At 33.7% G+C, this 23,228-nt stretch overlaps 2 protein-coding genes across 5 annotated transcripts; one reads left to right on the top strand and one right to left on the bottom strand.

Moving 5' to 3' along the window:
* Nucleotides 1–644: 644 nt before the first annotated feature.
* LOC143578153 (protein FAR-RED ELONGATED HYPOCOTYL 3-like) lies at nt 645–6,345 on the bottom strand. Of its 4 annotated transcripts, none has more exons than XM_077061817.1 (8): nt 6,280–6,345; nt 2,649–4,799; nt 2,504–2,560; nt 1,912–1,980; nt 1,737–1,805; nt 1,580–1,648; nt 1,449–1,511; nt 645–912 (listed from the first exon to the last, which is right to left on the bottom strand). In XM_077061817.1, exons 2-8 carry the CDS (start codon nt 4,755–4,757, stop codon nt 856–858), a joined length of 2,493 nt encoding a protein of 830 aa, XP_076917932.1. In that variant the 5' UTR covers nt 4,758–4,799; nt 6,280–6,345; the 3' UTR covers nt 645–855. The 4 variants fall into 4 exon arrangements, with proteins under 4 accessions (XP_076917932.1, XP_076917933.1, XP_076917931.1 ...); XM_077061818.1 differs by lacking the exon at nt 6,280–6,345 and adding an exon at nt 5,983–6,015; XM_077061816.1 differs by lacking the exon at nt 6,280–6,345 and adding an exon at nt 5,670–5,786.
* Nucleotides 6,346–15,283: 8,938 nt separating this feature from the next.
* Nucleotides 15,284–21,992, top strand: LOC143578173 (serine carboxypeptidase-like 34). Its single transcript, XM_077061836.1, has 9 exons — nt 15,284–15,548; nt 18,748–18,855; nt 18,994–19,089; nt 19,564–19,656; nt 19,742–19,830; nt 19,917–20,207; nt 20,650–20,786; nt 20,872–21,070; nt 21,843–21,992. Exons 1-9 carry the CDS (start codon nt 15,284–15,286, stop codon nt 21,990–21,992), a joined length of 1,428 nt encoding a protein of 475 aa, XP_076917951.1.
* Nucleotides 21,993–23,228: the final 1,236 nt, after the last annotated feature.

Genomic DNA, 23,228 nt, shown 5'->3' with positions numbered 1-23,228 from the left:
GGGTCAAAAATAGCCGTTTTTTGACCAGTTAGGGTACAGGAACCGGTTTAGGAACCGGTAACATAGGCTAGGGGTCCGAGGGTGGGAGAACCGGTTCGGTTCTCTAACCGGTTCGAGCCTGGAACCGGTTTATAAGGGAGTTTTGAATATAGGAACCGGTTTGAACCTCTCTAATGAGACTTGGAATTATTCATATGGTGCTTATCAAGTCAAGTAAATAGTGTGACTATATACCTATGTTGGATAACTTTACGGGCGTATACATCCCTTGCACTAAAATCACCTATCGGGTTATGATAACTTCGTACCCTTTACAGTTCACATGAAAAAAGTTCTTTTAATTCTTATACGAAATGACAAACATATATGTTTAACTTATTTAACGATACGAAACGACATCAGTTAAAGCTAATATTAGCAAGTTGCCAACGCCGTCAAACCAAAAAACACATCTAACTAATCAAGAATCTAAGGCAAGTCAAACTAGATTCAACCAGCATACGCATTTGGCTTAATACATCTCAATACACAACCTTTATACAACAAAATACCTGTTTACATACCTCATTCCAATTTCTGGTTCTCAAAGCGAACCTCATATTAGCACCGCACCTTACTGCAAAGAGTAATCTTTAAATACATGATACAGCAGCAAATTTTGCAAAATAACCGCTCGAACACGGGTTTCTCTCTACCTTTCAAATTTCTTGTGTTGATTGTTTCGGTCCGCAGGGGTAAAATGGTAAATTTCATCAAGAACGGTATACTACCCTTGGATATGAAAAGCATTCTTGGCGAATGAACACGTTTATTGGTTTGATGATTTAGGTAAAGCAGTTGGAACGGATGGTAAGCTCATGCGTGTCTTGACCCGTCATCATGCAATTGTGGGGTCCGCACACTCGGTTCCTCCTATGAGAAAAGAATTTTAAACATTATGTTTTTTTGACATGTTTACATATGAATTCGTTAATGTTATTTTTGTTCTAACAGGTCAACTTTATATAACAGCAGGCTAATTGTTTATAACAAAAATTCGACCGGTTTTTGGGTCAACCCGAACCAACCCAATATTAGGTGTTTTGCTCCAAACCCAATGAAAATTGTATTTTTAATGGATGAAATCTAATTCAATAATCACTCAAATAATACTATACGCTTCGGGTCGACCTGGCCCAACCCAAAATTACGAGTTTTGATCCTAACCCATTAATAATTGTAATTTTAATGCATAAAATCCAATCCTATTATCATTGAATTAATAGCATATTTAACAATGTAACTGTTCATAACAAATTTTAGTTAAGAGGTGTTTGGGGTCAACCAAACCCGATCAGACCCAAAATTATGTGTTTTGATCCAAACCCATTTCTACCCATTTACCCACCTAGCCGGCCCATTTGCCACCACTAAACTGATAAAATAAAAAAAATTTGCAAAACACCAACCCGAAGACCATATGTGAAACCTGGTGTCCGAAAGAAGTCCATTTGTCCCTGCAAGCAAGAATTCTGGACTGCTATTATATCACAAGATCAAAAACTGTCACAAAATAATCGCATACTCATGAATAAGATACCAGGCTTGGAAGGGTTGGTGGAGCCCCATAGTAGCTCTCGTGGTTTGGTGCTATGGAATTCAACTGTCCCTGTAGAAATTAAAAGGAAAAGTTTAAAACTGTAAGCAATATGCAACAATAAAATAGAGCATCAGAGTCGATGATTATGATAAATTACCAGTCCCTGAATAGTTTGTGGATTTCCATAAAAATTCTCTCTTGAAGGTGCCATCAAGTTAAGCTGAACCTGAATAAACCACATAAACGCATTTTATTATTTATACTTTTAAGATCAAAAGATATTATAAGCCTTTTCCTTTTAAAACACGGTTTGATAATATATGAATCCCTACCATTCCTTGCATACTTTGTTGTGCGCCAAAATAACCATCCAGAGTCGATGACCGTGAGCTCAACTTGTCCTGTGTGAAGTCAATTTATGTACTTTCATTTAACTCAACAATATGCACGAATATTTAATCTTTTATCAGATTAAGTAGCCTCTTAATGATTCCATTAAGAGACTACCTCTGAATCGGTCAAAGGTAGAGTCAAGAATGTGCTTGGTTCACTAAAATGACACCTATTAATGGCTCATGGAGCCTCTTAATGGTTAAGTTTCTCTAACTTTAACAGAGAGAGATGAATAATTTTGTAGGGTGGTAAGGTTGTTTGACATTCTGTCAAGTTTCTTTTTCAACTTATAAGAAAACTGCCTTAACTATGATTATAGAAAGCATACTGTTACAATAATAATCTAAGTTTTTATATAAAGCCAATTTGCAAGTTGTATACTAGTGTGCGTTAATGACACAATTTTGACTTTTGACTATGTTTTGACTCGTTTCCTTTTACCCTATATTTTTTATTTACCAATTTGACCCGTCAAGTTACAACAATATATGATGATAAATATAAACATGCAAGATTTAGGTAGAAGCAAACCAGCTGCTGCAAGCTGTCTTGTGCTCCAACTGTCATAATATCCTGCTCTGAGCTAATCTATAATAAAAATGATAAAAAAGAATATTTATAAAATTAGCATAAGATCAGTGACAGCAATATAAACAAATAATGATAATCAAATAACCTTCTTTTTCTTCATGGGATTCTTTTTATTTGCACGCATGTTTCTGCTATGATTATCCTCTTCGATTCTTAAAACACCCGAAACATTTGATGTACCAGGCTCCATAATATTCTTATTTGAGTTATTTACACACACACAACTTGCAAAAATCTCTTCAAGTGCACGAATTGCTATATTATAGCTTTCTTGAGACAATGATCCTTCTTCACCCAATTTAACCGCTTTTTGGCATAAATCATTGTATCTTTGAACCCGATTTTGCACCAACTCACAGTCATCTGTAATTAGCCCCCGGTTTTTAGCGTCTTTTGTCCACCGTTTGAGAATATACTGAGACGGTATTACAGAAAGACCACAGTAGAATTGAAGAACAATTAACACGTGTCTACAAAGATAACCCTTTAATTCAAACAGTCGACATGTGCACGATACTTCAGAAGTCAATTCGTTATGATAAACAATGTTTTCAAAATTCTTTTCATATTCCGGAACCCGATAAGTAATGATTGTGTCCACATGCGCATCTTTTTTAGGCATACACGCAGACGCACCCAAAATCTCACTTTGAAACTTCTTTAAAACTGCGTGTGTGTATAAACTCGACACGTGTTTTTCAAATGGTGAAGGTGATTTTAGCACAGGCGGTTTGTTCCATGTATCCGAATCAGCTTTCGCTTCCTCTTCGTACCGATCTTGAATAATACTTTCGTATTGTTTAACGAACTCTTGCACACTCGTTTTCTTATGTACGTACTTGTCAAAATAACAATTTACGCTCTCAGACCGTTGCAAAGTCGACATTCCTGCCAAGCAAACATCGCGAATGTAAACCGGGACCCACTGCTTACGTGTCTCGTATAACAAATTCATCCAATCACCATCTTTGACCCCAAGCCTATCCACCATTTTAAACCACCTTTTATCAAACTGCTCGTCAGTCCACGATCGATAAACACACTTTTCAAACTTTTCCACAAAATTATCCTGCTTTAATGATTCAGATATCCTACTGAATATATTCCATAAACAAAAACAATGTTTTGACGCCGGGAACACCTGAGAAACAGCAGATTCCAAACTCTCGTCTTTATCAGTAATGACAACTTTCGGGGCCCGCCCGTTCATTGCAGTTAGCCACGTCAGCATAGCCCAGGAATAAGTGGGCACACTCTCGTCAGACAGCAAAGCGCATCCAAACAAGATAAACTGATAATGCTGATTAACACCAACAAACAGAGCAAGGGGCATTCTATATTTGTTTTTAATATAAGTCGTATCAAACGATACAACATCACAAAAGTTTACATAATCATGTCTGGCTTTTGCATCCACCCATACCATGTTTTTCAATCGTAGATCTTCACCGACATCTATCGAGTAAAAGAAATTTGAATTCACACTCTGCATCTGTGAGAAAAACTTGCATAAAATATTAACCTCTCCCGGTTCTAACGCCATGCTACGCGATTTATTAAACAGATTATTCGTATCATTTTTCAACCCGACAGCTTTTTTATACTCTGCAAATTGTCTCGCCATTGCAGCATACATCTTTCTTGTTTGTTCACTAACCGCTTGTGCGGGTAACAGTTCATGATTATGATCCTTCTCAAATCTATGAATAATCCATTTTCCATCTGACCGTCTTTTTACATGCATGCTTGCTTTACAATCTGTTTTTGAGCACGTTCGTCTACCAGATGATGCGTTTTCTGGGTCGGGATTGGTTCCTTGTCGGCTGCGAGGTCGGTTAAACGATTTGTCGTGCTCGCGTTTGGTACCGTATCTAGAACATGCGAACTTTGCGTCAATGAATTCGCGTGATGTTTTCGAACGACGACTGTTTTGTATTGCGGTACTGAAGCCCATGGATCTTGCATATTCTTGATAAAAAGAATATGCTTCACCGTGTGATTCGAATTCCATACCGGATAATGGCTCGAGGTTTATATCTTCTTTAAAATCTACCATATCGGCTGACGGGGAATTTATAATAATATCTTCATTGTGAATTTTGTTTTCATTATCAATCAAATTGCTTAATTCTTTTGCATCTTCTTTTTCTTCCTTTTCATGGTCTCCAGATGGGAGCCTAAGATCAATATCCATAGCAAGAATTTAGTTTTTTCAGTTGATTCTTCTGGTGGTTACCTACAAGAAACAGTTGAATATCAAAAAATGAAAAATAATTTAAAAATTGCATCACAGGTTACACTATCTACATACTATCATGCTAATCGCCCACAATTCCGGCCAACTCCAGTGCTTTCTGTCTGGAATGGGTTGAAGTGTTAAAACCTGTCCACTTCAAAATCTAGCATATAAAATGTGTGTGCCCACACACACACATATGTATATACTTTCAATTCAAATCATCGCTAGTCGGTACCCCACTGACTGCGCCTAGCTAGTTCTACAACACTGCATACTATTGAGCCTTTGTTCTAGAAGCTGGCTGATAGTATAAGCCAATAATGCTTTTACTGATATCATAATTGTAAGACAACCTTCTAAGTTCTAACAATAAACTTCATTTTACCAGGTATAGTGAATCATTGCATTAGATATAAGAGCTAGACAACCTTTTTTCTTACAAAATGACATCTTAAAGAGCAAGCTAATTATTTATATAATTCTGAAATGCATGATCAAGTAATGCATACAGATGATTGCTCCAGTAACATTGTACGTCTTCCAGAGAATCAATTAACCACCAGCATTCAAAAGAGATAAGCAACAGAGTCAAGGAGCATATCAGTATAAACCGAAACTAATGAAAACTAGGATTCCTAATAAATATTTAATGTGTTAGCGTCATAGTGTGTTACATAAATTTACTTCACACCGTTCATTCATACGTATATAACATAATCATACTTGATTTTGAAGTAAAAATTTAATCAGTCACTTCACCATCTAAATTACACTCACAATCATGATTTAGGTGTTTCGAGTAACCTAAAAACCTAATTCAAAAACTATATGCAACAATACGAACTACAAAAGCGGTTAATCATTAACCTGCAGCACCAAATTCATCCAAATCTCAAAGAAATCCTCATAAAACCAGTTCAAACTTGAAACACAACCACATACGAAAGCATAATCAACATCAGAAACTACAAAATCGACGCTCCATATCATACACTGATGAAACCTAGAGTTCCTATTGAGCATTTACTGTGTTACTTGAACTTCCTTCAGCATTCATACATATAATCATAATTAGATGTTTCGAGTAACCTAAAAACCTAATTCAACCAACACACTTACAATTCACTAACTATATGCAACAATCAAACAACACGAACTACAAAAACAGTTAATCATCAACCTGCATCACCAAATTCATCCAAATCTCAAAGAAATCCTCATAAAACCAGTTAAAACTCAGAAACACGACCACACACGAAAGCATAATCAACATCAGAAACTACAAAATCGACGCTCCGTAAAACGTATCGTACACTGATGAAAGCTAGGGTTCCTATTAAGCATCAGTATTCATACATATAATCATGATTAGATGTTTCGAGTAACCTAAAAACCTAATTCAACCAACGCACTTACAGTTCACTAACTATATGCAACAATCAAATAACACGAACTACAAAAACAGTTAATCATCAACCTGCATCACCAAATTCAGCCAAATCTCGAAGAAATCCTCATAAAACCAGCACAAATTGGAAACACGAGCGTATACAGAAGCATAATCAACATGAGAAAGTATAAAATCGATAATCAGTAACATTATATCGTGCGTAGATGATGAAGTTTATTATGTATATATGTGTATATGATGTACGTGTGTGTGTACCTGATAGATGTAAGTAACGAAGGTTTGAATAGATCTGGTGCACGCGAGGGAGGTGAGCGAGTGGATTGACGAACTTTTTGGCCCCAAATTGGATATTGGTTAATTAGGGTTTGTAGCTTCACTCGCTTTTACCCAGTTTCTCTTCTCGTCTCTCTGGCGCGTGACCCACCCACCTTCTTTTTTTAGTTAGTGTCCACCCGACCCGACTGACAAATAATAGTTCCCCTTTGCTTTTCAATTCAGGGAGGGTTTGTTTTTCGGATTAAGATTTCGAGTTTTTCAGGTTTCGCTGCTTAAAATCTAGAGCCAAAACACGACCTAAATCTCTTATGGATTTTCAAGTTTAGGTTTAGATTGGGTTAATCTGGTTTTGAGTATTTATGAAAATTATAACAAAAGGTCTAAAGGGTTGGTAATGGTTCGGGCATTGCTGCTTTGAGTCTCATACCCGGTTGTAAAATCTGTCCATGAGCATCGGGTATATTTGTGAGTTTGTTAAAAAATCACGTGAAAAATTTTAAGTGTATTTTGTTACCATTATAATTATTATATACATTTTATTATATATAGTGGCGGAAGGTTAATCAGGCATCATGTGGTGGCGTTGATAGCCGAAAGACAAGGGCACATGCACCAATCAGCCGGTGTCCCGATGATTGAGTGTTATGTGTCTTATGTCCAAGGCTTGATTCAAAACTACTATCGAGCCGGGGGTCTCACCGGAAGCAGCCTCTCTATCCCTATGGGATAGAGGTAAGGCTGTCTACATCTTACCCTTCTCAGACCCTACCATATCATTGCTATTGGTGGGATATACTGAGTACGACGATTATTATATATATATATATATTTTATTATATATCATTTATCACGATTAAAATATGATACATTACACACACATAAACGTTATCGTAAATTAATAATATCATTATACGTTTTATATAATTTTACGTATTTACTTCAAAAAATATAAAATTAAATCATTAAATGTATATTTCAAAAGAAACATTAATGTGAATTTATTAAAATAAAACATTATTAGACAACGATTAAGAGAAAAAATTAAAATTAAATATTTCCGGGTTTATGATTCAGGTATATAGTTCGGACAAATGGGTATTGTGATTTTGATAATAAGGCTGGGTATCACCTAATCCCATACCTATGAAAATTTTTTAAACTTATCCCATAGTTCAAGTTTGTGTTAGTGTTTTATCGAGTTCGGGTCCCATTGCTTGCGTTAGTTTAATCCGGTTTATGGTTTTGTTGGGTTGTAATTAAGAGGAGCATGCCTAATCTAATCTAAATATGTCATTATTTCCATAATCAACTAATTCAGGTAAAAAATGTTCACCTAAAACCATATTATTTTCATCAGATTCGTTTGGTTTTGGGTTAAATATGTTTTAATGACTTGTCTCTAAAGGTGATATGATATTCAAAAAGGACTTGGTGATGTTTTGACATCGTTCATAGAGGAGTCGAGTCGAGCCAACTTAGACTCCGGTCCGAGCTCATAGTTAAACAAGGCGGCTCAAATGGCTCGTTTATTCTTAATTTAAATTTAAATGTGACGATTACATGAGGCCATGTTCAGTTGTTACATGTTGTGTGAAGATAAACAGAATGGTAGAAGACTAAGGGGGTGTTTGGTACAGAGAATGGAAAAGGAGAGAAAATAGAAATGGAAATGGAATTGTAGAGAAAGAGAATTGGTATGGAGAATGAGAATCATTTCTCTTGTTTGGTACACGAGAAAATAAACAGAGAACTCTACCATACCCAACCCCACCTCCACCCAACCTGACACCACTCACCACCGCAGCCCCACCACCACAGCCCCACCACCACCAGCACTACCACCACAGCCCCACCACCACAGCCCTTTCTTCAACCACAGCCCACCACCACCGGCTGCCGCCACCAAATCCCCTTCTTCAATCACATTACACAAGAAATTAAAAAGATTCAAATTTTTGGAACATAAGATATAGAAAAAGGAGGCTCAGATATGTCATCACTGCCTCTTTGGAGATTTTGTGGTGGTGGTTGTGGTGGCGATGATGATGATGATAATCAGAAGCCACCTGCGACCACAGCCGATTTCCACCACCACTGTCACCCACCTGCGACCACAATCACCTGACCATCTGAAAACCCTAACCTACCACGAACCACCACTTGAAACCCTAATATCCGTTCACCCGTACCACCTGCAACCTACAACCGGTTACCGTCTCTGTGTTCACCACTGCGAACGGCGGAGACGGGGTGGCGGTTGCAGACTTGGAGACGAGGTGGCGGCCGGAGACGGGGTGGTGGCCGGAGACGAGGTGGTGATATGCTATGAGGAGGCTGCTGAGAAATGGATTTCTCTTTGTTTTAAAGAGAAATGGAATTCTCTAGTTTTAGAGAAATAGAAAGAGAAATAGAAATGAAAAGTGGAAAACAAACAAAAGAAATATTTCTAATTCCATTTCTCCCTGATCAAATCCCTCTGCCAAACACCGGCTAAGTGTTGTTTGTTTGGCTCTGAATGGAATCATTCAAAGGTTCATATCTGATTCGCTCACATCCAGAGCGGTTGGCTCACTCCAAAATAACATCTGAATGACTCCGTTTGCGTTCAGCCTTGAGACATCGCTGGATGAAAAAGAGACCAAATTACCCACGCCCCACCATTAGCGTTCCTTCCTTCTCCTCTAATCTCGTCGATGCTTCTCTAATCTCTCCCCTTGTGTTGTTCAATCGCAAGTTCCTCCAACCCCTTACTGCCCTGTAAGTTGATTTTGCCCTATATCTCTATAATTCATAGTGTGCTTACTACTTAATTGCTTGGTAAGTTGATGCAGGGTTCTTATCCATTGTGTAATTTCTCCCTTAGAGGAAGGCAGCTAAGGATCTTAACAGGCCTGCAAACACATTTACCATCCGCAGAATACGTCGATGGAGAGCAGAGCAGACATCGGTTACGCGTAGGAGGTAATTTTGATTCATGTATAATATGTGTTATTTGCTTAATTTTGTTGAATTGTTACTTAATTTATCATACTGTTGTTAGCTTAATTGGGTTAATAACAAAGTATATATATTCCGGAGTAGTGATTGTAATGAAACATGAGCATCCAAAATTTTGTGACAACACTTAAAAGTGCTCTGTCCATGAATGAACCTTTTGAATATTATTTAATTGATTGGGAATAATTACCAGCCTCTCAGTGGCCATTAGGCATAGATATTGAGACATAGAACTTTATTTATTGTGCATATTATAATTCTTATTATCCAACTAGTATAAAAGTAGCTTGAACCACAGATGATGGTAAATTCGTTACAACATTGTTCTTGGTATCATGTAGTTACGTTGTGCAGAAGAAAGACCATTAACATGCTGAAATTTGTCTATTAAATTACTTAACAATAACTATCAGCACCGCAGCACGAGTTGAATATTTATGGTTCCATCTAATCCGCTTATTCACCCACGAGGCCGTGCACACACATGCATGTTTCTTATATGATACCGTTAGGGAAACATCCATCTGTATGTTCATGCCCCACATGTAAAACAATATTAAGCTCAAATACAAAATTGTAATTCATCTTCATATATGTCATGGCTGCAAATAACTTTAGTTATATTTGCAAATAAAGTATTATATATACGATGTGTTACAAATAGATGTTCCCTCAAGATCAATGATCTAGAACTTCTCTGGCTCACATACAAACAACCCAAAAGAAAGTAACTTGTTTTTCAAGCTTTTGAAAATGAGTTTGAAGCTAATTGATACACTGATGAGACTTTGCAGCCTAAACCTAAATACGAATACAGATTCTTTGTAATTGCATGCCTAAGTTCTTTCATTAGTAACACTACCTAGTCTTTTTTTTTTCAAACGTAAAATTAGGAGGTTATCTGTCACTGTCTTGTTGGGCATTTTATCCCTCTTCCTGTATTAAAAAAAAGATTAGTGCACAAAAAACTATCTTAGCTTTGTTTCATGCTTAGTTGGAATGTATTTTTTTTTTCCAGTTGATTGATTTGTTATATCATGTAATCAAGTTATTAACAGGATATTTTATGCAGGGGAAGCTGGTGAGCTGGCACTAGAACTTAAGCTTTCATTCTTCCAACTTGGAATTTAGTCCCTAAATTACATCATCAATTCATTTGAAATTATGAATATGTGAATTGCAAGTTTGATTGAAGAACGGGGAATTGTGAAAATGAGTGGAGCACCATGTGATGATTTTTGAATTTAGGTCATTCAACATCATTTGGTATGTATCTTGACAATTAGTGATTACTTTGTTATTTTGGATCTTCAAGATTCTATTTATATAACGTGCAATTTAACTCAAATTTAGGCCACAATTTGGAGAAAAAACGACAACATGTTTTTGACCATGGATTGAAGAACAAACCTCACTTTTGGAAAATATAAGCATCAACTCAATCATGGAGTGAATAAGCAGATTTAGCTCAAGTCTTGTTTGATGTTTAGGAGTTTGTCTACTTGTGAGTGTATTGTTAAGTTATTTGTGTTAATGTCTTGATGAACTGTTTTTAAGATGTATTTTAATTGGTTATAATGAAAGTCTGCTTTAAGATGTATTTTGGTTGGTTACAATAAAAGTTTCGTCATTCAGTGCAGTTATTAAGAGCTCTAACTAAACAGATATATTTCATTCAGTACTAAATAGTCAAAGGGGTAAAATAGTTATTCTGCACTGTTATTCAGAGGTTCAACCAAACAACAATTACTGATTCAGCAGTTACTGGTTCAGAGTCTCTTAACCATTCAGACCACTTAATGATTCAGCACTTGCCAAACAGCCTCTAAGACAGATATCAAAATAAGACTTTTCAGATAGTTGAAAAGTCTTGATATCAAATTTGCCTAAAGAAAAAAAAAGTTGTGTTTTCATGTATAAAAACTATAATATAGATTGGACATATGATTTCAAGTTCTGTTCCGTCAATCAAGCTATTAAACTATCAACCTGTTGTAACATAACTGTAAACCAAACTTTGTAAATCTCAATTTGATTAAACACGCCAACATGTTTCGGTCTAAACTTTAAACAGTTCGGACAAATGTAATGATTTTTGAACACAACTGTTCATACAAGACATACCCCAATAGCCCAACTAGTAAACATGGTCCGGTATGGGTCCCGTTGTTCAAGACAAATAATATATGTATATTTTATTATTATTAATTTATTTATATTTATTTAACTTTGCTTCTTTTTAAAGCAAAAAATATGAGGGTGTAGTGCAACAATATCCAATATATTGTAAGATTTGCATACAGCGAAGATGTTAAAAGTGATGGTCAAATCTTTAAGGTCAAACTATTATTATTTATTTTTTAATCATATAAAACCGAATATGTTTATTCAAAAAGTTGCATATTTAAATCTGCATGTTAAATCATCAATTTGTTATTGACAATATCTTGTATTTAATACTTGGTTTATTATTGAATTGAAACTTTTCAAAAGTATATGGTCGAACCTTGGCCTTTACTCACGGAAAAGCAGCTTAGCATTTAGCAGGGGCAAGAATTCTAAGTTTCCATCTACACAACATTTAATATAATATATGTTAATAACTAGATTTTATCCCCAGTATTACGGTGGTTGACATTATTCGTTTTTAATATTTATATATGTGTATTTGGATTTTAATTTTATTTATTGTAAGAAAGTTAATAATTAATATATTTGAGGTTTGATGATAAAATGACTTCACAAATAAATGATATGTTATCCGATTTAAAAGATATCTGGGTTTGGTGATACCCATTACCCGTTTATTTTTTTAATTATAAAATTGTTTCTTAATTATAAATAATATCTTTTTTAAATAAAATAGGATATTAATTTTTAGTATATCCCTATTTTATAGGATTTTCATATCAAATATTTTATGAGATTAATTTTTAATATAATGAGATGTTATAACCCGTTTAAGACTCTGGGTTTGGTGAGACCTTTACCCGTGGCGTGAGAAACCTTTATTTACAAATAAAACAATCTGATGGCTTGAGAGAATGTTTGTTTTACATTTTTTGTTTTTTAATATTTAATTTTGGATTTTTTCTTTATTGTAAGAAAGTTAATAATATACTTAGGGTTTGATGATGAAAGGGTTTCATAAATAAATAATATGTTATAACCCGTTTAAAAACTATCTAGATTTGGTGACCCATGACCCGCTTATGTTTTTTACTATAAAATTGTTTATTAATTATAAATAATATATTTTTCTTTTTAAATTGGATATTAAATTTTAGTATATCCCTATTTTATAGGATTTTCATATCAAATAATTGGTAAGATTAATTTTTAATTTAATGATATGTTATAACCCGTTTAAGTGCTATCTGGTTTTGGTAAGACCCATACCCATGAATTTGGGTTAAATCAATGAGAGGCCTCCATTTAAAAATCAAGCAATCTGGTGGCTTTCATAAAAGGGGGGAGCGACCACATCGCGACACGTAGGATTTTAGGGGTTTCGTTTATATATATTATAGATAGATTTAAAAAGTTATCCTAATTGAAAAACCCATGAATTTGGGTTAAATCAATGAGAGGCCCCCATTTAAAAATCAAGCAATCTGGTGGCTTCCATAAAAGGAGGGAGCGACCACATCGCGACACGTAGGATTTTAGGGGTTTCGTTTATATATATTATAGATAGATTTAAAAAGTTATCCTAATTGAAAAAAATGTATAGCATTGTTTTGATTAAATTCTAATTATTGTTCTTTTCGGAATCGATAAAATGTTAAAAACTGTAATAACCACTTTAACAGTTTACCTATGCTCTTTTTTAATATAAAATGCTAGAAGAGATGAGATTAAATATAGAAAAATACGAGAAGAGAAAAACAAACCATTTTTTTCTTACAATTTTACATTTTTATTGAAACACTATCTACATGTGATCATGTGGTTCACATCGTTCTCAAAATAATAGTCATTCTAAAATGAAAGCATATATATTTCAATCGAGAAACGTAACTAGAATGTTCATATATAAATTGAAATATACGGATGAAGAGGTGATTTATCAATGTAAAAATATTATTTGTATGCTTGAAATAGTTTTCTAAGTTGTAACTCTTCTCACACATGATAAAAATAAATTTGTAAACTTAAATGCATTAAGAAATATATAAATTATGTAATTATTACTAAAATTACAATTTTGGTGTCGTAAGGGCCTCTATTAGGCTATTCAGCGGCACTGCATTGGTCAGTGAGATTTTTTTTTATCTTTAATTTTAGTTCTGGTATCATAACGAACATGATCGAAATCTACCGAACACCAATTCTTTTTATTTTTTTTGTTTTAGTTCCGATACCATAACGAACATAACAGAAACATATAGAATTCGCTTAGACTCACTGAGTTTTATCGAACCGCGCACCCCATTGGTCCACCTCAAATTTTATACTTTGGTTTTTGTTTGTTTTAGTTCGACACAGTAACGAATATAACCAAAAAACTGACCTAATTCACGTCAAGTTATCGCCTCAATGTCTGGGAACAACGCTTGAATTTTACCATCGTCCGGGGTTTACTAAGCAAATAAATGTCGTTTTTAAATTTTTATTTTTTCTTATGTTACTCCTTTTATATGTTAATTTGACGAATTTATTTTTTTTATTTTAAAGCTCGGGTTTTACAAACGTTTATACCGTAACAAACGTAAACGATACTAACCGCTTTTGTGTTGACTTATCGTCATAACACTTGGGTTTTACCAACCCGAGTTTACCGACCGAATGCATATACTAATTTGTTTTTTAATACGCTATATGAATGCCGCTATTTTTCTTGTCTTTTATTATAAGCATGTTAATATGACGAATATATTTTTTAAGTTTTGTTCCAGTATGACAACGAATGTAGTCAATACCGACCGAATTCGCATTAATTGGCCGTTGCAAAGCCTGGTTTTTACTATCCGATTTCTCCACGCATCGTGGGTAATGTACTAGTTGTATACAAACGTATCTGTGGACTGTGGTCAAAATATATGAATGTGGCAAGTTAATGCCTGAAGTTGATTGATTTGTCCTTTAACACATGACACACAAATTGGAGCCTTGTAGGTCCGTGAATCAAATATAAACATAATTAAACTTAGTCATTTATGAGACATATGGTCTAAAAAATATCAAAGACTGAGACAAAACGGGCATTCGTGTCATGTTATAATGTGATTTTGAACTATGAGTCAAGAAAGTTTTTTTTAAAATAATTTGTAAATCACTAATATATTAAATATGGTTATAGAGTATATATCTTTAAAACTGTACGTATTTCTTATTAATCAGATTTTATGTATTTTAATACACTTAGTTAGGCAATTTTCTATAAGTTTAAACCCAGTATCAACAAAACACGATAAATGTAAAATTGTTTTTGTATATACGAATTTGAGTTGTTATGTTATAGATTAACACCAACTCATACATTCTTATAAAAAAGAACACTAATAATATGAGTCATTAAAAAAAGATGAGTTTACCGTAAAACCTAAAAGAAATAAAAGAATCTTAGGCTAAAATTTTAAAAAATATATATAGTTATTATTTTTTATGTAAAAAAAAATACACACAAGTTGAGTAGGGTCGCAAATAGATATTTCCAATGTTGATGCCCATGAAAAAGAAACTTGCTACCTATACACTTATATATGGTCAATATATTGCAACATGTATAGTTGTATCCTTGTATATATATTCATACCATTTGTCCTTCAATCATTTCAAAATACACACACACACAATGAACACCTCAATGATATGTAGTTTTCTCATCATAGTTTCAATAGCTGTGGTGGTTTCCGGCCAACAGCCGCCATCGGGTGAAGCATTGCTAGAACAAAACGGCGATCGAGTGATTCGTCTTCCAGGACAACCTTATGTGAGCTTCAAGCAATATGCTGGATATGTTACAGTCAATGAAACACATGGTAGAGCATTGTTTTATTGGTTTTTTGAGGCTGAAGAAAGCCCGGAAAAGAAGCCTCTCCTTCTATGGCTAAATGGAGGTAATATTTACTTATTGTAGCTTATAATGTAAATTGTTGGATTGAATTACATAAAATTAGAGCTTGCAATGTATAACACGACATGATTCGACAGAAACTTAAATGAGTAATTAGTGTTTTAGGATAAACGATCGACGCATTATAACACGATTAAAAGTGTGTCTAAATGGATTCAACCCGATTAACTGAATTATGGCATGCATAACATAATTAATTAGAATGTTATATAGGCTAATAGTAATAGGTTGACACAACATGTTTATGATCTGTTTATACAAAAAAAAAGTAAAAAAAATAAAAATAAAAAACCTTCGTTTATAGTTTTATATATAATTATGGATTGTACCTGTCTATAATTTACATTTATCTTATCATGTTAATTGTGTTATTATTTTTAACCGTGTTTGGTGAGTCATGCAAATAATCGTGTTAAACACGCGTGGCTTGATTCTTGTTATTGAAACAATTCAAGTTAATTGTGTTCTGTCATTTGTGTTATTGAGTCGGTTAAATCTAATCGTGTTATGTCATATCATGTAATCTACTTATTAAGCTGTTCATATTAGTGTTTAAGAAAATGCTACATTAGTTAAATGTGTTGTTTCGAGATCAATACTCATGTTAAATATGGAATGTCTTTCAATACGACTCATTTAAATGTTTCACAAAATAATGTTACTTTATTGTTGATCCTAAAGACACATCCCATACCATAAAATAATGCTTTAACATAAAAAAATCACATTACTATACATAAAATAATGTTTACTTATTAGTTTACTGTTGATCCAAAGTACTAATTTCATACCCCAAGTACCTTGGAATGAATAGGATCATTAGGGTAGAGTACGTGTATGTATAGAGCTAGGCAGTGAGTAAAATATCATATAGCCTAATTTGGATTATTGCCGTGTAAAACAAAATGCTAAATTAATTTTCACAAAGTTATCAATTTCCATTATTATAACTTTTTTAATTTAAAAAACACCAATTGAGGCTTTGAACAAAAGTTTGTTTAGAGTTGACAAATTATCCATAAAATTGATAACACATGTATTACAACCTCAGACTGTAATGTACATAACAAAATCTATAAAAGAATTCTGTGATATCAGAAAAATTGTATTTTAATAATTTATGGATACATTAATTAAGGATAAAAGTTTGTTTAGAGTTGACTAATTATATCTATATAATTGATAACACATGTATTACAACCTCAAACTGTAATATTCATAATAAAAGATTAAAATCTATAAAAGAATACTTTGATATAAGAAAAAAAAAGTATTTTAATAATTTATTTATGAAAAAAATAATTAAGAATACGAAAGTCTTAACGTGTTTGTTTGCACTTCAAACATTCATTTTTCAAGTTATTCTAAACTTCTTTATACATTATGAAAATAAAACAAGTGATAAGTATTTGTATAAAGATTGTCACAGAACATGTGAATATAGTAAAAAGTAAGTGTTATAATAAGTAAAGTTCTTAAAATCCAAATATTATCGGACAACAGAGCTCGATACACTCTAATGGAATACATCCAAAGAATCACGACCCAACTCAAACAATTCAAAACAATTGCATATCTTTTTCAACAATGATCTATATCATATCGAGCAACATGTAAATCGAACAACATGTAAACCACCCAAGGGTTGAGTCGAAGGGCGGATGCAGGATCAATTGATAACATGCATGGGTACCTATCCAACGTTAGTGTTTCATACTTGGACCTTTTAAATTCTTGTACAGAACGAAGTTTGAATTGAACTTAAGCAAAAGTTCAATTTAAAATTTACCGTTCCAGAAGTGTAACTACATTTTGCAACTGCAAACATTATCTTTCGCTCACAAACATATTTTGTAAATAAAATATTTTTTTGGATTGCAAAATTACAACTCATTGTTCATCATGATGGAAATGCACAAAAGCATTTGGTCCCCTCTTTTACCTTATCATTACCATTTTTGCTTTCTTCTTTTATTTATGAGCTTTGTTAAATACTTATATTACATGATATATATTACATGTCGGTTATAAGGACAAAAAAAAAAGTGAGGAGAGAACAATTGACCATTAAATTTGTTAATTTTTCTTTAAAGATGATCTTAGGCTGGATGCTTTGGTTTAACTAGTGGGCGCTATTGGTGCTACATAGCCTTGCTAACACGCAAAACAAGGTGCCACAATAATTGGTTGGGGGGGGGGGGTGGGTTATTGGTTGGGTGTTAGAGTTGTTTCTGATTGTTGTTATTGTGTTAACGCCCATTATCAAGAATTCGAGCGGGACTCACCCCAATGCACCAATCAAACATTTTCTTTTTTTGTATTTTCTTTTAAAGTTAATGCTAGTTAACTCATAACGCTAAAGTTAAAGGATGAGCTAATTAAAGTTTTACCGTCCATGTAAAGTGACGCGATATTTTAACCAGCACATGCTACTTAGCTAACAAGTCATGGCCTTACTAGCAAAACTATTAACAAAATAGTATTTGGAAAAAATGTTAATTTCTCTTTATCACAATTTGTGGCGAACTTATTTAGTTTGAAGTGCACGCAATGCGACGTCGTAATCCCCTGCAAGTTATTCTTTCAAACTCATTTGTCTAAAAAGGACAATTCTTTGAAGAAAAGCCCTTAATAAAAAGGTTGTCAGCTTTTAGGCCCACGTATAATTGACCACAGCCCAAAAGCCACGTTGTAATATTATTACATTTTGTCTATATTATATTCTCATGGCAAAACTTATCGGTAGTTATCAGGGGCGGCTCGTGGGACAGCGGAAAAAACTTAGGATTTTAGGCTCACACTTAATTAAGGCATCCAAATCCAAGAAGATATTATATATAGATATATTATAATGGATAAAGTAAACTTAAAATAATCTATTGGTGTGGTGATAGGCTTGGGTGTTACTAACGTATAGACTATGAGTTCACAACTTTGTAATAAGCAACTTTTTTCCCCTTAACAATTGTCATGAAAATACCACAAAATCTTGTTTTGATTTAGCCTTTCACATTCGTTGAGCCGACCCTGGTCGTTATTCACACATCTTTGACCTATTTGAACACCTACTATACGAGTTGCATAATACTTATGTGAATTGTATGATGGGTGCATGACAACATGAAAAAGGATGATGGCAGATATAAATTAAACACGCGAATAACATCGCTTTATAAATACAGGTCCAGGATGTTCTTCAATTGGATACGGTGGGATGGAAGAGTTAGGACCATTTGTAGCTGAAAAGGACACATTTAAGCTTCGTTTAAACAATTATGCGTGGAACAAAGGTAAAATAAGTATAAATGTTAGTGTAATAATTATGCAACTTAAATATATAATATAAATTAGTTATATATCTATGGTTTAATAGTCATACGTATAAAATTTTGCATTTCTTTTATGTTGTATACTTATTTTTGTTATAGCTGCCAACTTGTTATTTCTCGAGTCCCCGGTTGGTGTTGGATTCTCGTACACCAACACCAGCATTGATCTCCATCAGCTCGGCGATAAAATAACAGGTACATTTTACAATATACACGCATACGTATATGTGCATTTCACAATCTACACACATACATGATACATTTAACCTAGACCAACAAAATTTTCTATTAAAAGATGTACCAAACCTTGCCATTGTCTTATAGTTAGATGTCTGAAATTGCGTTGAAAAAGTACTTGAAGCAAAAATAGTAGATTAAAAAGAAGTTTATATCGCAACTCAAAGTTGAAAAGTTATGGTTCTAGACTTCTAGTTCCACTATACACAAGGGCCAGGCTAAATGTTAAACACTAAACATTGATGTCATGTGACACCCGCAAAAACAAAACTTACGTGTTATATAGTATCTAATAATTATTTTTCGTTTGTTATTTATGCATGACTTACCTAACTAGTTAAAAGTAGTGACGCAATGACACCAGTATGTCTACGTACATTCTGGTATATATGTCATAAACGTACACATGTAACTCTAACTAATGATCGACAGCCCAAGACTCGTACGCTTTTCTGCTCAAGTGGTTTAGAAGATTTCCACAATACAAGTCACATGAATTCTACATGGCTGGTGAAAGCTATGCAGGTAACATACATTATACACACATACATGCATTACATATTTATATATGGACATTCACTTTAGCAAACTGACATAATTACAAATTTAGGGCACTACATTCCACAACTAGCCGATCTTATACTCGACAAAAACAAAACCATATCCGAGGAAAATAGGATAAACTTCAAGGGAATCATGGTTAGCATTCCCTAATATCTAAAGAAATGTAGTAGCCTAGTTTGTTGCAATCATTTTAACGTGCACATGCGAATATCAATATGTAGATTGGAAATGCGTTGTTGGATGATGCAACTGATCAGACTGGAATGATCGATTATGCTTGGGATCACGCAGTGATATCAGATCGCGTGTATAATGGTGTTAAGAGCAAATGCAACTTTAATAGCTCGAAATCGTCAGATGCATGTGATGAAGCATTGAACGAATATTTTGATGTTTACAAAATCATCGATATGTATAGCTTGTATGCACCCTCGTGTTTCAATGCAACCTCCAATTCCACTCGACGTGCACATATGCACGGCAAAGTTTCCCCTCGCATTTTCATAAAGAATGTTAGTACTTATTCACTAAAACTATACTTATGTTCACGATCTGGTACAACCAGTATTAAAAACGGACCAACCAAACCGGTTTAGTTGGTTGGGTAAGATGGACCCACCAAAGAAGCTGGGTTGGTTGGATCGGTTGGACGAATTAACAAAAAAATGTCTTGTTTGTGGTTCTTGAACACTATACATCGACTGCATATTCTAAAACTTTAAAAAGATTAAATAAATACAAAATAAACGGTCGGTTCACTTTACACAGTCGATTCCCAGTTCCACACTGGGAACCAAATCATATAAGCCTCAAACTGGCCAATTTATTTTGATTTAACTACTTCCACCATTTTAATAGTTTATGAATACACCTACTCTATTACCTATAAAGTCTTATCATTTGTGTATGAATATTGTAGTATTAAGAACTTACTCGTTTTATTGTTAACTACAGAAAGGATGGCATGTTAAGCCAACGGGTTATGACCCGTGTCAAACACAATATACCGACTCGTATATGAACAAGCCGAGTGTTCAAGCGGCGCTCCACGCTAATACCACGAAAATTTCATACCCGTGGTCGCATTGTAGGTAATATTTTATATTTCATCAACCCCTTTAGCGTAGTAAAAAAAATATTAAAATATAATTATAACGGTCTTTGCACTTTAATCAGTGATGCTATAACGTATTGGAACGATGCACCGGAATCAGTGCTTCCAGTCATCAAAAAACTTGTCAACGCGGGTATTCGTGTTTGGGTTTTCAGTGGAGACACCGATGGAAGGATTCCGGTGACCTCAACAAGACTCACATTGAGGAAACTTGGATTGAACATAGTTGAGGACTGGTCTCCATGGTACACCAGAAATCAGGTAATTAATATTATTCCTATAAAGATAAAAAATGATAATTTTCACATGTGAAAGCTTGAGTCTCCTAACATTAAAATGAATGAACTTAAATATCAAACGAGTCAAACATGTAAAAGTTTTTCTATAATGTTTTCTTGAATTACACTATCACAAAAGATAATATTTATTTGGAAAATTCGTTTCAAATAATTCCAACTATGTGCTATTGACAAATAACAGTTTTAACTTAACGCTGTTAGTTGTAAGTCGTTAGAAAAACATTTTTGGCAGGAAAAATCACATTTTTCGCAGAAAAACTCATATATTTTGGACCGAAACCTCTTTGTAATATTAGATTGGACATTTATGAACATTTTTCTAGTAAAAGCCTCGGTTATTGAGGTCGTCAGAACCTTAAAACCACTATCGGAGTCAATTGGTGGTGGCAATTGGTTGATGGTTAGTCGGTTGTTGGTGGTGTTCAGGTTGAGTTTTCCAACGAAAAATGTGAGTTTTCGGTCAAAAACGTTTTCCGGCGACTTGCAACTAATGGCGATAGAGTTCTATTAGTCGCGGACCGAGCAAGTGCTAATTTGATACTATTATTTACTAATAGGGCATAATTAAGATTATTTAAAACCAATTTTCCTAAATTTTAACAATATGGTTTGCATCATCATATTTTATATACATTAACTATTTACAACCTCTAAATACATTAAACCATACACATATCAATCATGTTAGATAAATGTAAAAAGCATTAATATTTATGTTGCTTTTTGATCAACAGGTTGGTGGCTGGACGGTTGCATACGATGGATTGATGTACGTAACGATTAGAGGAGCTGGACATCAAGTACCAACTTTTAAACCAAAAGAAGCTCTTCAACTTATTAGACACTTTTTGTCCAATCAAAAGTTGCCAACTGTACCCTTTTAGAAGTTGTGTGACAAACTAATAATGATTCAATTGATTCATACTCACAAAATGTGGGTTATTTTCTCTTTTGGCCTATTTTACTTCTCATGAATAGTTTTTTTTATTTAGTTTTATTCTTTTTATTTTATATAAAGTTATCAGCGTTGACTTCTATTATCGCTTATTACGTATACATAACACAAGGATTTCTCAAAATTAACCGGCTGTGTGTTCCCGACATGATATGAAAACATCATATGAATAAACCGAAATTCGTATGTTTTAGTTAGTTTAGCCACATCACATGAATAAACCGAAATTCGTGTGCTTTAGTTAGTTTAGCCTGGTTTTGAGTAAGTATCATGTCAAATCGTAAGCGCATTTAGCTAAATGGGTTGTATTCCTGTTAACGTGATAGTTTCACAGGATAACCCGTCTAACATATCTATTGTTTAGGGATTTTTACATATTTCTCCTTCTTAAACTATGCAAATTACATATTTCCCCAAAATACAAGTTTTTAATGCAAAATGTACAATGCTCTTTAAACATGGTTTGGGAAAATATGTAATTTCAAAGTTTAGGAAGCGGAAATATGTAAATATCCCTATTGTTTATATGTTTTTTTTTTCAAATACATTTTATGAAAGTTTAAAAATATATTGGCATTAAACATAACAACTAAAAAAAAGAAATCGTAAAGTTCTAACGTAAAAGTTAAAAGTGTCAATATGCTTATCATCAAATAATTTGTTTTCCCGAACCACGAGGATCACGTTAGTTCGGTTTATACGTCTTAACACGTTTTTTGATTTATTATAGAATTTTTAATTTCAAGGTAGGTTTAACCTGCCAAGCTATACATACATGATCCAAAATTACCTTGTCTACAATTAATCACTTGAAATAATTATGTTGCTTTATTGAGTTAAGAATCATTGATGCAATGCTCCATTAATACTTAGATCCAATTAATCCTTATTTTGAAACTTTCTTCTTCGAATAAAAAAATATGTGAGTGGGTTTTATAAATTATATGACATCGCTATGAATGGTTGTAAGTAAATAAGAGAAAAAATGTTATGTAGGAAACTTAAATTTGGGTTTACAGTGTTCACACCGTATAATTTTTAAATATTTTTCTAAAAGTGGTTGTAAGTGGAGGGAAAAGAAAGAATAATCATAATTGTGTAAACAATATTATTTAATTGAAAATGAGAGAAAAATATAGTGATACCCCAAAAATTGTAGCACCTT

This window comes from Bidens hawaiensis, unplaced genomic scaffold (genome assembly GCF_021521415.1).
Source record: "Bidens hawaiensis isolate Kalapana, Puna unplaced genomic scaffold, B.hawaiensis_p1.1 tig00029045_1, whole genome shotgun sequence".
Taxonomy (NCBI): Eukaryota; Viridiplantae; Streptophyta; class Magnoliopsida; order Asterales; family Asteraceae; genus Bidens; species Bidens hawaiensis.
This window is presented reverse-complemented; position numbering and strand designations above follow the sequence as displayed.